This window comes from Anabrus simplex, chromosome 9 (assembly GCF_040414725.1).
Source record: "Anabrus simplex isolate iqAnaSimp1 chromosome 9, ASM4041472v1, whole genome shotgun sequence".
Classification (NCBI taxonomy): Eukaryota; Metazoa; Arthropoda; class Insecta; order Orthoptera; family Tettigoniidae; genus Anabrus; species Anabrus simplex.
In genome coordinates this window covers 78,615,554-78,631,632 of record NC_090273.1, presented here as the reverse complement: position 1 = coordinate 78,631,632, position 16,079 = coordinate 78,615,554, and the positions used below count along the sequence as shown (strand labels likewise).

Here is a 16,079-nt window from a genome sequence, read left to right as displayed (position 1 = left end):
AGTCTTGTGTGAATGTCTCTCCTTGATTATTTCCTGACAGAGTTGTCAACCCCATTGAAGGCAAAATACATATGGCAACAAATTCCCAAGAGAACAAAGCTAATGGCACAAAAATAACATAATGATGCAAAGTATCATGTTTTAGCTTGTAGATTGATTAACTATCCAGGTTTTATTTAATGAACAGGAAACCAAATTAGAAATAGACTCTCAAGTTTCTTTAACCCACCAGTGGTCGCTAGGATGAAAGTAACGCGAGTGGTCACGCGTTGAGCAAAATGCTCACGGTATGATATGACATGTTTACGTAATAAAACCAACCGATTCCAAGCATAAATGTATCAACACATAAAATGAACATAAGAATAAATCCCAAATGGTTATAAAGAACACTAAAAATTACAAATAAAATTACAAATATTAATAAATCTCAAATGGTTATATCTGTATCTGGAAAAATCGATTCCCAACTTTCTAAAATAGTGTGTGCGTGTTTCACAATGACCTTTACACATGGAGGATGAGTCACTATATTTTCAGCACAAGTACGTGAGCATGGATTTCTTCTTTGTGGATGTCTGCCCCACTTTGTCACATTATTTTCACTATATAAACATTGTCACTAAACATGAAATTCTCATTTACCTTCAACATATGTTGTTCGCCAGCTATAGATTTTTCTCCAGGCATGGTACCATCAGTATGTTCTTCTGGCTGGGACTGTTCAGTATCCGTAATATGTTCACTGTGATCACTTTCACAGTCCAAGTGACTGTTTTCGCCCTCGAGTTGATCAGTAGGAATTTCATCAAACCAAGCTAAAATGTCACGACTTGAAGCCATTGTCACGCACTAATTACACAAACATGAATACAATAAGTTGCAAAAGTACTGTTTTAACTATGAAACAAACATACAACAATAGTGAAACTATTACACACACAGAAATTAGTGCAAACGTGACTAGTCGCACGTGATGCAAAATGCTCACCCATGACGATCGCTGATAATTCCTCCCTTCCTGTTCCTTCTCAAGGTCACAGATGTGCATTTCAATGCATCCGTCCTTCTCTCAAAACTGCAGTGTGAAGGTACACCAGGGCTCAAGTTCGAAAGTACATGGTGTTTAAAAGGGCAGATGATTTTCAATGACCGTGAGCATTTTGCTCATATAGCAACCACTGGCGGGTTAAGGAAGAACGTAACAAACTGCCAACAGAGACATTCATCTAGTGAAATTCTGGAATAGTGTGATCGAGGTAAAAAAAGCACAAGTAGAACATTCCTCTGAGCACTGCTTATCAGACTTTAATAATGAGTGTTTTAAAAATGTAAGTAATTAGTGGCAAAAAAATAATGGACTGTTATGTTCCACCTGTATGAAATTTGAATTAAAAGAAACTACAAACAGGGAAGTGACTTGGTAACTATACCCTGTACAAAACTTCAAAAGGGAACTTTAGTAGATCATGAACAAAGTAAATTGTACACTGATTCTTGTTTAGACACAAATAAAATATACACATTCAGGAGACATCTCTGTGTTTAATCAACTTATTTTGTACATCAAATATGTGAACCAACTTAACGCTATAACTAGTAAACATCGCAATCGTGACGTATTTCTGTGTAGATCTACCAATGCATTATGTCAGCGCTTACTAATCTCATGATAGCTCCTTTATTGTACCAATATAAATGGTCTGTTATTGGACATTATAAATTTTCCAGCTAACTCATTCTTGGTTGCCAGCGTTTCGCCCTCGTGTGCTAGGGTGGGCTCATCAGTTGGTACCTAGCACACCTACCAATACGCTGGCTAGTGCATACTGTGAAGGCCACTGAAATGAAATGTTGTATGGCTTTTAGTACCAGGATATCCCAGGACGGGTTCGGCTCGCCAGGTGCAGGTCTTTCTATTTGACACCTGTAGGCAACCTGCGCATTATGATGAGGATGAAATGATGAAGACAACACAAACACCCAGCCCCCCGTGCCATTGGAATTAACCAATTAAGGTTAAAATCCCCGACCCAGCCAGGAATCGAACCCGGGACCCTCTGAACCGAAGGCCAGTACGCTGACCGTTCAGCCAATGAGTCGGACGGAGGCCATTGTGAGGGCTACTTGGAGTCACCGGCAGTGCCAATGCACTAAGAGACTTCGTCTCATTACTCATTCGGGACAAATATTTCAGATTCCCTATGGGAATCAACATCTATATCAGCTCCTTTATTGTCATTGTGTTGATCAGATATTATACATCACTTCAAACACTTCAAAGAGGAAAGTCTGTTTATAAATGTAACACATCGGTAATGTAATTTAGAGTCATGGGGAAGGTTAGCATACATTCGGGAAAAGAACATATTGCAGACAGTCATCTTGTTTGTTGTGGTTGCCTAGCAAGTGTTTTCATGGTATTTGCATCTAAAATGAATGAATTATCACAGAGCAGTGAAATTCATGGCTGTCTATTAGATTTAGAAGGTGAAGAAGATAGTGATGTTGTTCTGGAAGAAGGAAATTATGATTCTGACAACCCAGTTGGTACACAGCCCAGGAAAGAAACTACGCTTGTGCCCTGTATGTTCCACTGCAGAAAAAAATCACGTAGCCACTTCTGGTGCCCAGGATGTAATTGTAGTGTCCATCAACACTGGTACCATAAATTATATAACTGGAGGCCCATGAAGGCAAGAAGAAAGAGAAGCCACACTGAAGATGCCTAGGATGAATATGGAAAGCAGTCGGTATTTTGGAGTGATGTGCATTGTAAAAACTAATCCAGGAGATAAAACTAATCAAGACAGTTTCAGAGGAATAACCCTTTTAGACTGCACTTACAAAATTATCTCCTACATAATTTACAATAGGATAAAAAACATTCTGGTACCACAACTTGGAGAATACTAAGGAGGATTTCGCCCATACAGAAGTTGCCCAGAACAAATTCTCAGCCAGAAATTAGTAGTGGAATATTACAAATACAGAATTAAGAACTGTTTATTTCATTCAGAGATTTCAAAAAAGGCTTATGATAGTATACGCAGACCCATTCTTTAAAAAATCCTCAGATCATATGGCCTTCGTCCTAAATTAACAAAAATTATTGAACTAACCTTAACCAACACAATTTCAAAGGTTAAGTTCAGGGGAGAAATGTGAAATACTTTTACAATAAATACAGGCCTCAGACAAGTTAACAGATTATACCCACTGCTTTTCAATGTGGCTCTAGATTACATCATAAAAATTTGGCAAAAAGAAAACCCACCTAAAATCAAAATGGGAGCAAAACCCTCAATAAGGACAAGGGTTTGCAGATAATTTAGCTCTCTTAGACCTTGACATGGAAGAAGTCTGTGCTCAGACCACCATTCTCCAGAAAATTGCATTAAAAATAGGATTACAAATATCCTTTGAGAAAACTGAGATCATACCAATAAAACCCCTTGACATAAACAAAGTCATCATAAGTGATCAAAACATGTACATAGTCCTACAATTTAAATATCTTGGAGAAATCAGTATGCACAACTTAAGCGAGAAAGCAACATGGATAATTAGAACCAACAAAATGGAAAAAAACAAACATAATTTCTAACCTGTTCAGCTTATAACAAAAAATGCTTGTCAATAGACACTAAGATCCAACACTACAAAACTGTAACTTTGGCCAAAGCCACTTACGCTTGCAAAATCTAGTTCCAAATTAAAATTGAAGAATGAACTGATCAGCTCCTGAAAACTGATAGAAGAATTATCAGAACTTGCATAAATAAAAAGTACCAGGTAAAGTCTGGAGAATCCTCCCCCAATGAAACTGTCTATTGAGAGATTGACTCAGTTACCAGCACGATAAAGAAGAAAAGAATCTCTTTATTTCTTTCACATTTCACAATTACCAGAAAACAGGATTTTATAGTGATGAGTAATCTGGGAAAGAAGACAGGAGGGCATTGGATCAAAGAATAACAAATTTTCAACTGAAATGCACAGAAGGCATGTGGAGATTTCAGATGAATTAAGAACACTGCGATCAGAATGTATGAAGAAGTACTGCACAGATAAGAATCAAACAGTACAACCTTCAAAGGAAGAGTGCACATGGAAGACTCAAGTGGTCCATTGTGGCCAATAAAGTTAATAATAATATTAACAGTTCAAGATAGAGAAAAGTGTATATATTATTGATCAGCATAAAATGTTGCACATTTCTTTTGTAACATAACACAACACTGCTAAAGATATTTTTGTTACCTGTGTGTTGCCTAGAACTTCATGGACTATTTAGACTTTTTTCTTTTGTGTAGAATGCTTCATCAGTGCACCCTTAAGACACTAAAATGCTGAGTTTGATTTCTTCCTATATTTTTCTCTATTTTTAAAAAATAAAATTACATAATATTTATTAGTCAGCTATTCTCTTTTGTGTGATTTTATGAAAAGTTGCTTAAAAACTCTCCGAAATGCTTAGCAGTTGGAGGCAATGTAGTCACTGGTTGCAGGGTTAAAAAGGAGGTGTGCGTTAGTTTTATATCAACTTGGCAATGTTAAATATTGTTGTGGCAGCCATATTTGGCAACTATTACTTGTCTGAATAAAATTCAAAATATCCACAAATTATGAAATAAATCCACAAAGTTTTATATATCTACTCCATACTTCCTGGGTTTGACTAGGAGACCCAAGCATAATAATGCATCTGTAAAACCTGACGAGCAACTACTGCCAACACGGGCTTCGAACTGCCCTCCTTCTACTCTCTGGGCGAGCGTCGGCATACTAGAGCACTTGCGGGGTGGTGAGGTTCAAAGAAAAGGAAAAAATAAGAAAAATACTTAAGATTGAGTCTTATCTAACGTGAAAGTAGGATTTTTTGGAGGCTTATCTAATGTAGGATTTTTGAGTTCAACTATATACTGGATACTGCTTAGCACTGATAGAAATGACGGGAATCATGTAATGGGATCACAAATATTAATTTATCAATTTATTCCTGAATTGCGACATAAGGAGAAAAAACACGATCACAATAAAAATCTTCACTCAAGGAGAAGAAAAACAATATGCAAAATTAATTGATTCGCCTGAAGGGTGTTCAATGAGCTCAACTCATCATGGACTTCATCTGGCAGTGAGGTACCTATATAATCAAAATCTAGCAATTAAACATCATCCATCTTTCTGTATGAAATTTTTTCTTGCAGTTGATTACCATGATATAATTTGAGAAAATGTCCCCTGCCTAATATGCTCTATTCTTAGCACGTAACTAATCGATCCCTACGCTACATAATTAACACATGAGAAAATTATTTACCTAAAAAAAGCACAACAACGAGCAAAATTCCCCAAACTTCTGCCTTAAACCCTGACACTGAGAAAAACAACGATGAACATCGGTTCTGTTTGAACTTGAAGAAATGAAATAATACACTGAACAAAATCATATGTACACTTTATGTACAAATGAGGCCATTTCTGTTAGAAAAACTTAGGTATCACTTTCTTCTGCCCCTGGAAAAAGCTTGAGGCAAGCTTGCACACGCCGGCTCATCCTGGCCGTCATCTGGATTCGAATAGGACTCCTTCTGATTGAGAGATACACATCTGAAAATCCCTAGCTAACCATTGCCTTGTTATCCTCCACATGGTGGGGGGGATACATATCTTAATTACCATCTAAATTATCATTTAACACGAGTGTTCTTAAACTGAACTATTGAAAGAAAAAATAGTACGAAATCTAGGGACCCACGGCCTTACTTAAACAACAATAACAGGACACACTGCCCTGCACATAGGGGAGAAAGAACAAAAGAAACGTTTTCTCTTCTATTGTGCTCGGCTAGGTCAGTGGGGCGGTCATTCCTACTAACCCTTCATAATTACAGCAGCTAGTTCTCTTCCAAAGATACACTTTTTATCGCCCCAATCATTTATTTCATATCACCGCAGAGTTCCCAAGGAACATTATTCGTTTACTCTTGATTCTCTCAATCTTCATGTCGATTACCTCGGGGCTTTATAGCATTCAAATTCCTCTTTTGGGCATTCGGCCTCATCATTACTTCTCATAACGCATATCCTAGATAGGGCTATCATTATTACTTTTTCAACCTTTGATATTTCTCTTCGCTCACCATAAACATTCTGACCACTCACTCAAACCCCCCCGGTATCGCAGCACTACACACACACACACACACACACACACACACACACACACACACACACTCTCTCTCTCTCTCTCTCTCTCTCTCTCTCTCTCTCTCTCTCTCTCTCTCTCTCTCTCTCTCTCTCGTTTTTCTGAATGACCCGTGAGCTCCTAGCTGTCAATCTTCCCACAATAACCATATTGAAATTAATAGCAACTTCTTGGACATGGTATCCCTCATTCATCACTCACTATTGGTTCCATCCTGTTCCGGGAATGCTAAAAATGTTATTCTGCCCCTGGTTCTCATACTTACTAACAACAAACTACTCCAAAAAAATACTTATCTCCTAAATTTTCTTTAAAATGACAAACCAAAAATCAAATTCAATATTAGGACATGCGTTATTTACAGTATTTATATGTTAAACTAAAGAAAATCCTGGTTGCCTTTTATCATGCTAAGAAATAAAATGATATCAACTCATCTGTTTGGTTGTCATTTTTCCTTCCACGGGAAATCCATGGTGGCGTTCTACTCGATCATCTTCTCAGCGCTGTAGACGAGAGTATCAACCTTCAAACCTGGTCTGTGACAGCCCCTCATGTTGATCGGCTCGTCCAACTGCTACAAATCTTGAAGTAATCCTATTGGTATCAGCTCTAGCACTCGTCACATGTTCCTTTTTGGCTACAATGACACATACACAGAATTTAACACAGGAGTTTCCCTTATGGAGGCAGATCACTCTAGTCAGTGGCGGCACACATTAACAGGAATGAGTGGGTTGACTCTTAAAACTTAAGAAACCTTTACTTGGAATAAGAGAATTGTCTCTGTCGATGCTGTATCTACTGCCAAATTTTACTGCTCTGAGTTTTATACCACTAATTGACTGATATTGGGTCGTAATTTTATGCCAGGCATTGTTCATAGCCAACCCCCGCTATTTACTCTTCAGATATTTCTAGCAGTCTACTTAATTATGTACAGCAACTGAGACCTTTGCCTAGGCTCAACTGGCTGTTGTTCCAGTTCCTAATACACAGTTCACAAAACGCACTCCCAGGTTATCTGGTTTACAATCGCGACGGACAATAACTTCGCCTTTTGTTAGTCGTCAAGAGACTGCCCAGCATGGGCCGGGCGCTGCTTCATATTGTCAGCTCGCTGGTCCTTGGGGTGGGAGGCTCCTTCAAGCTGAATTAAGGAAATTGGCTCCATTAATAACTGGAGTTCAAGACATTTAAAGGTTGCATATTATAGATCTCGAGTCCCTCTTTCACTCGAGTCAAGTGCGATTGCAATTCGATCGGCAGTTTTTAGGTAATCAAGCTCCTGCCTTTAATTAGAGCAGTCACGTCTCTTTATGGGAGGAGTTAACTTTGCGGCCAGTTCTCGGCTTGGGGGATGCGGTGTATTCACATGTGTTAGCAGCAAATTACATGTAGACATCTGGTGACCTCAATTCACCCCATGAATAAAGTATTCCATATTTTCAGTCTGGGATACACAAACAATTCAGCTCTATTCATTGATGTGCATACTTTTCCTATGTCTGGATCAGAATGTCATATAATTTTACGCGCCAAGATTCAACGTTGGCCTTTGTGAAACATGCAGGAAAAACAGGAAGTTTTCTTTTGTTAGTGTGGTGCCTTGAAAATAGGCCACACATCTGGGCATATTAGACTGTACATTGCATCGCGTCTTATTCCCTACTTTGTCTTACACTAGAGAGCACTTTTCTCGCGGGGGCTAGTTTCAACCCCACCTTTCCATTGTCTGTCGGGCTATCTTTTGTGGTTCCAGCTCTTACTACATGCCGATCAAGCCCCAGGGATGTTCCTTTTGCCCAGTAAGCTGTAAATAATGCGACTTCTGAAATGATTTTAATGGGAATGAAAGATGCAGATACTGCCAATGAGCTGTACAGGACACTGTACGATTTCACTACATAAAGCTAATACACTGAGGATTGTCGTATTGACACAAAATTGCATATGTATTTTGACTATCTGTCTGTTCAAAAAGAGGAATTCCTAAATTCAAAATAATAATAAAAATTTGCTCATATGTACGCAAAACTGAAACGTGTCACAAACAAACAGAGATATATGAATTGTCAATAATGTACCTGTAATGCATTAGCAAAAGTTACATCACTCTGAGAGGTATATTCTTGAAAATATTAGGGAAAGTGTATTTTCATGCCTTGCTCAGGAGGCATAACCTTAGCCCGGATGTGATAGGTTGCAGTATTGCAGGCTCGTCATCATTTTCACTTTCTGATAATTGATGGGAAGAAATGACTGGTGCGCATTCCGTATCCAAATAATAATAATAATAATTTCATTGGCCTTATGTCCCACTAACTCCTTTTTATTGTGTTTTGGAGATCCAAGGTGCCGAAATTTAGTCCCAAATGAGTTCTTTTACGTGCCAATATATTCACCAACATGAGGCTGACGTATTTAAGCACCTTCAAATACCACCGGACTGTGCCAGGATCAAACCTGCCAAGTTGGGTTTAGAAGGCCAGTGTCTTAACCGTCTGAGCCACTCATCCCAGCTTCCGAATCCAACTCAGAATCTGTTGGTTCATTCTCAATATCCTCAAAGTCAGATCTGTCACTTTCATTTTCCAATATATTTTGCCATACTTCATATTTAGAAACACACTGTAGTATGTATATAATCAATTAAATAACAATATATATCTATAAAGAAGTAAATAACTCTCATTGAACGGAACACTACAAAATAAAATAAAACAGAATAGCAAAGCGAAGTCCATGAAGGTTTGTTTACAACAGATTGTGAGAAAACTGCACTAATTTATTTCTGTGAATTTGCACCCAAAGAGGTTGTTATCTTGGAGTACTCTGATTATCTGTGTAGGTTTGAACTGATCCTAACCTCCCAAAATGAAGGACGAACTGCTGATTGAAGTAGTGAAGGCACACTTTTTTTTATATAATTTAACTGATCCAAAATACATGGACAGTGGCTTGAAGAAGTGTGTATGGGATAGTGAGCTTTTGAATCAAAATGAGTGAGGCAATGAGATGTGATCTCATGCATATTATTTAACCGTTTCCCAGAAAAGTTCATCAGGGAATGGACCAGATCCCTACCAGTGAACACTGGATTAAGAATGGGGATCAAAGCAGACAACCTAAGGATCCCATGCTTGGCCTTTGCCAATGACCTGACCTTACGAGCAAATGACATACAAGAGGTTACTATGCAACTCCAAACACTTCACTCATTAGCAGCTAAAACAGGTCTCCTGATCAACATTGGAAAGACCGAGTTTATTACCAATATCAAAGATGCCCCTAGAATGATCGATAATTGAAAAGTGTCATATGAAAATCAGCACAGAGAAAAGTAAGACCAGGTGATTTCTAGAGGAGAAAGACAAGGGAAAGACATTTTGAAAATTGGTGGTTAAAGCCATGAAATTGCTCTGGGGTGTGCATTAATGCAGAAACAAGGCTGGACATAGAGATAGGGCAATGTATTCTACCAGATCATAAGAAATCTTGTGTGGAAAGAAGTGTAAAAAGATAATGTTCAAAATGTGTTATGCACTCATATTGACTTATACAGCTGAGACCTGAATAGTGACAAGTAGGGATGAGAATAGAATTCAAGCCAGTGAAATGTGTAGCGGCGATTGGGGGCATACATAAAACAATTATTAAAAAAAAAAACATTTGGAACATTGAATAAAATTTAGAATTATTAAAACCATGTCATAAAATCAAAATTAAACAAGGTAAAATACACGGAAACTAATGGCAAGATGTGGACAGCAGAAGGTACTCTACTAGGTTGTGGTTGTGGTAGCATAAACACAAAAAGGAAAACAAACCCTGATGAAATGAAGTTGCATCAAAGAAAATTACAAGTCGAATCTATGAAGCACCCACCTTCACCAAAAAAATAAAGTACATGTCATAGGAAAACATTTTAAAATGAATGAGAATTACTGAGAGCAGGCTTAATGGAAAATTAAGTTACAAAACTGTTAGAAATGTGCCGAGGTGAAGATGGATGTAAGACCTCTTTACAATATCATAAATGACAATTGATCTCTGATAGAAAGATTGACGGGTAAACTCCTGTAACAAATTAAAACATGAAATAAAATAAAGTTACATTAGGAACTGTAAGATTTGCTTACCCCAAGAGAAGCCAGAGCTCCCATGGAGCTCAGACCTCCAGGTCAAAACGTCAGCTCTACGTGATGCTGAAGACAGAATTAAGACACCCTGCGATGTGCTTCCCAAAGGTAGCCCGCGCTGGATGGTACAACCACAAATGGCACAGTAAAATTAATGACCAGTGACAGCACAGGAGTTACCTGTCAATTTATTTAAACCAATAAAATTTAAATGTTTAATTGGATGCTTGTTGGAAACATCTTGAAGCTTTCATCTAGTGCAAGTCCCAGAAAAATGGATACATGTCGTACAGGGTGTCCCAGAATTTTTGATGGTGAAATTTAATACAATTTTAAATGATCAAAAATTTACTTGAAGATGGCGAAATGTATAAACTCTCCCGGTACATGTCACAAAATGAAATACCTAAGAAGTATGATAGGAAAGACAAGGAAAGACAGAGTGAGAAAGGAAGTCAGAATAGAAAACCTAAATGATAGAATTGATAACAATAAATTATGGTGGTTTGGACATGAAGGATGAACTGCTGATTGAATTAGTGAAGGCACACTCTTTTTTATATAATTTAGCTTATCCAAAATACATGGACAGTGGCTTGAAGAAGTGTGTATGGAGGAGAAAAGAATACCAAAACAGATGATGGAGATGAAATTTGAGGCAAAGAGAGCGAGAGGGAGACCTCGAACAAGGTGAATCATTTCAATAAAGAGGAGTGCAAGAAGAAGAAACCTGGACTGGGACAAAATGTTGGAAGGAGTGAGGAAGGTGGAGAGTGCATTAGATGCCCGACCCAGCAGGAACTGGATAAGGGGAAAGGACGATGACGGCAACCGGCAGGCATGTGGTTCAGCTGCCTGGACACTGACTGAGAAAAGCAAGTGTTGAGGTACCTGAGAAGCATCACAGGAAAAACCAGACTAGATAGGGTAAACAGTGGAGCATCTGGACAGAGAATTGGTGTTGGGAGATGGCAGGGCAGGATTGATTTGGAGAAGCTGAAGTGATTTGGGCACATGATAAGAATGCCAAATCAGGCATACAAGGATAGGGACAGGGGCTGGAGGCTGGCCCAGGATTAGATGGAAGGATACAGTGAGGAGAGTGCATTAAGGATGGAGTGAAGTAGAGGGCCGAAGTATTATCCGCACACTTTATCTTGGTGCATTTGTGTACGGGCTTGAGGAGTAAGGAGGGAGCTATCCCGGTATCGATAGTGCTGCCTGTTGCTGCCAACTGAATGAAAATGAAATCTGAATTGAATCGAGAATATGATCGATCGATATGAAATTTCTAAACCGTTATCATCTTAAGCCAACAACTATGTCACATACACATTATATAACATTATAAAACATATCTCGATGCAAATCTTGTTCCTAGCATGAATTCTATACTTTGACATTGTTGGGTAAACAACAACAGTACTAGTACGTAAAGTGTACGCCAGATGTCGCACAACGATGCTTAAGCGATTCATAGTTTGTGTTTCAAAGGTTGCCAGTACGAATCTCGAAGATCGCCGAGGTCGACCGATTCAGCACTAGGGTGTAAATGCACCAAGATAAAGTGTGCGGATAATACACTACCCTACCCAGTAAGAATCTAGAATAGATTGTTCAGTTCAAATAATATTTATATACTATAGAAAAGGAATCATTAACATCAGGAAACAAAACCTTGAGGTTGTTGAATACTTCAAATATTTGGGAAGTGAAATAATGCAAGATTGAAGGTTGGATAATGAGATCAGCAGAAGGGTACAAGTGGGAAATTCATTCTATCAGAATATAAGGAACCTGGTGTGGAACAGAGAAGTTGCTATGAAAGGTAAAGAGATAATGTAGAAGATGTACTATACCCCTATATCAACGTATGCAATGGAAACTTTGACACCTAGAAATGAGATGTTTCCAAAGGACAAGATAACAAGCATATAATTAAACTTTTAAATGAGAGGCCAGTGAGATGAAGTTCATGAGGGATACAAGGAGAGACAAAGTAAGAAATACTGAGGTCAGAAAATAGATAGGGGTATAAAAACTGAGTGATAGGGTGGAGAATAAATGGAGATGGTTTGGATATGTTATGGGGATGGAGGAGGGAAGGATGAAAAAAACAATTATTGGAGGCTAAGATAGAAGGAATGAGGGCAAGATGGATGCCCAGAGCAAGATGGATGTATTGTGTCAAGACCAATATAAGAAAAAGAAGACTGGACTGAAACACAATTACTGAAGAGGAGTGGTAGAAGGAGAGGCGATGGTGGAGAAGTACCATCAGCACTCTGACCTGGTAGGAGCTGGACAAGGGGAAATGAGATGATGACTATAGAAATTCATACATTTTTCACATTTATGACTAAATACACTTATAATAGCCATTATTGTTAAATGTTTCATTGGAATAATTTGGTTATTAGAATGCTTTTACTGTTTCAGACTGTAAATGCCAGCTATGCTGTGGTATGCGGAGGGCTTCATTCTGATCGGTTGGCTCGACTGTCTGGTTGTAGCCGTGAACCTCAGATAATCCCAGTCCGAGGAGAATACTTGCTGCTGAACCCAGCTAAAAATCATTTAGTGAAGGGAAATATCTATCCGGTAAGATATTTCAGTTAAATATCATCAGGGCATATTTAGAAAAATATCTTTTACTAGGAAGAATACTTCCTAAATTTCTGCCTGAAGCTTCTACCCTGGCTTGCACGATCTTTTATGCGTGTTTTAAGCTAATGCAATACATTCAGATTTTATTTTTTATTTTATTTATTTTATTTATTGGTGACAAAAGGTCCCATGAGCCTCTGGCTCGTGATAGGGACAATACAGTACATACTTTTCTTAAGGCGACACAGTAATTACATTTCATATACAGTAGTTTTTTCTGTAAAGTAACAAGTACATTTTTGGATAACTAAGACATTGCTTTTTTTTTTTTAAACATGTTAGGATCATATTTTTTCAGAAATATATTCAGATATTGCATAGCTGTAATATATTAAATATGGACAATATATATATATTATTGTATTAATTAAAGCAAGTTATATAGAGATTATATTAAGATATCTGTAAAAGAGTAATATTCCTTCAGTTTTTTCTTAAAACATACAGGATGTATAACCGATTTAGAGTTCTTTATAACAGGAGACAACACATTATAATCTCTAAACATTGATGATTCTATGCCTTTCGCTCTGTACTTTACTGAATTAGAGTGAGAGGGATATATCCTTAATGATCCTCTAGTTTCATATCCATGAATTTCACTAAAATGGGAGAAGTTAACAGTAGAATGGGTTAATTTCCTGTCTAGCTTATACATAAAGATTGCTGACGAAAATGCAATTTGTTTATGGAATGGCAGAATATTTGACTCTGAAAAAACTTCATGTGACGGTTTGAGAAAGGGGAATCCATACATGATTTTGATGGCTCTTTTTTTGTAGGATTTCCAAATTATTAATATAATCTTTCCTACACCTTCCCCAAATAAAGCTTGTGTATGTTAGATGTGGGTAGATCATTGAATAATATATACACTTCAGTTGTTGATGAGAAAAAATTACTGTATCTTAATCTGTGCATTATTCCTATCTAAGGGGTAATTTTGCTGATTGCGGGGCTGAGTGGCTCAGACAGTTGAGGCGCTGGCCTTCTGACCCCAACTTGGTAGGTTCGATCCTGGCTCAGTCCGGTGGTATTTGAAGGTGCTCAAATACGTCAGCCTCGTGTCGGTAGATTTACTGGCACATAAAAGAACTCCTGCGGGACTAAATTCAGGCACCTCGGCATCTCCGAAGACCGAAAAAATAGTTAGTGGGACGTAAAGCACATAGCATTATTATTATTATTATTATTATTATTATTATTATTATTATTATTATTATTATTATTATTATTATTATTATTATTATTATTATTAATTTTGCTGATTACATAATCAATGTGGCTTTTCCAGGAAAGTGTTGAGTCTAATATTATACCAAGATACTTAGCTGAGTTGACTCACTCTATTACTTGGTCCTTTACGGTAACAGTATTAACCGCTGTGATCTTATGGGCTGTTTTATGAAAGATTAAGTATTTTGTTTTAGTCACATTTATGATCCTTTTTTTTGAGATAAAGCCCAGTCCGATAACTTGTTCAAGTCACAATTTAAATCTTCCATAATTTGCGTTTCACATAGTCCTTTGTAAGTTATTAAGATATCATCGGCAAATACTTTACATTTTCCCTTTAGTGTTAAAGATTGTATGTCATTAATATAAATCAAAAATAGAATAGGACCTAGTACTGAGCCCTGCGGTACACCCGTTTTTGTTTGCTGCTTAGAACTTTTAGTATCATTAATCATCACATATTGTGTTTGGTTTGATAAATAATTTTGGAACCATTTGTGTGCTAAACCCCTAATTCCTGCTAATTTTAACTTGTTCAGAAGTATTTTGTGGTCAACCAGGTCAAATGCTTTTTTAAGATCTATGAGTAGCTCTTCTGCTAATTTATTTTCATCTAAGGTCTTTTGAACATCTATTACTGTATCAAATACAGCATTATCAGTTCCTCTATTTGGGAGAAACCCATATTGATTATTGGAAAACTAATTAGTTTTACACAGAAAATTTACCAATCTAATTTTTACTACCATTTCTATGAGTTTTCTAATTGCATATAATATACTAATTGGCCTGTAATTGGATGGATCTGTGTTATTTCCTGATTTAAAGATAGGTACAATTCTGGCACATTTGAGTAATTGGGGTATTTCTCCACTGAGAATTGAACAGTTAATAATTTCCACAATATATGGCACTAAACTTTCAACACAGGTTTTTAACATGACATTGGTTATTTTATCTTCTGTTAAATTTTTTTTTTTCTAGCGAAGTGATAATTTTGAGCACTTCACATTCATCAGTTGGAGACATGAAAATACTGTTACTTTGACTTTCAGCTGTTGTGCTGCCATGAACTTGCTCATCTTCAGGAAGACCTTTTCTTATATTTTTAGCTACGTTAACATATAGTTCATATAGATTATTGCATATGTCCTCTGTGTTTGTAATGCTGACATCATTTACCACCAGATGGCTGATTTCATGTTTATGTCCAAGCTTCCTATTTAACACTTCATTGACTACATACCATGTTTCTTTTTGGTTTTTGCAATTCTGTAATCTGTGTTCATAATACCTTTTTTGTAACTCTCTTTTCAATTTGGTTATTTTATTACTGATTCTTTTGTATTCTTCATTTACTTCTGTAGAGGGTTTTTTTCACTTTAGTTTTGAAAACAGTGAGTCTTTGATGTGAATCAGTGTTATTAGTTCTTGGGTAACCCAAGGTTTTAGGGGAATGTCTTTGGGGTTCTTTCTTTTTATTGAAATTGAGCTGGTTTCAATTCCTGTGCTAATATACTCAATAAATTTATTATAATAAGTGTTTATATCCATTTCCTCACAGTTAAATTTATTTTGTAGGATGTACTGATTTAATTTGTTGTAATTTACAAATTGCTTACCACTATCTTTGATTATTGGTACTACTGAAACGGATTTTTCACTAGAAATTTCATATACCAGTAGGTAGTGATCACTTAAGTTATTTGTTATATTGTATACATGACATTTTTTACTACTATTTGTGACAAGTATGTGATCAATTAATGTGGAGGTTGTTTTCGTTACTCTAGTTGGGTGTTTGTTATTACTAGGGCCCA

At 37.0% G+C, this 16,079-nt stretch overlaps 1 protein-coding gene across 3 annotated transcripts in view; it reads left to right on the top strand.

Annotated features, from left to right (window-relative positions):
- The window catches only part of LOC136881242 (L-2-hydroxyglutarate dehydrogenase, mitochondrial), a 182,947-nt gene that overhangs the window by 79,647 nt on the left and 87,221 nt on the right, over positions 1–16,079 (top strand). For all 3 annotated transcript variants that reach the window (XM_067153993.2, XM_067153994.2, XM_067153991.2), the window contains one exon: positions 12,796–12,957. In XM_067153993.2, the coding sequence (XP_067010094.1) occupies positions 12,796–12,957 (162 nt within the window). The remainder of the gene's footprint in view (positions 1–12,795; positions 12,958–16,079) is intronic.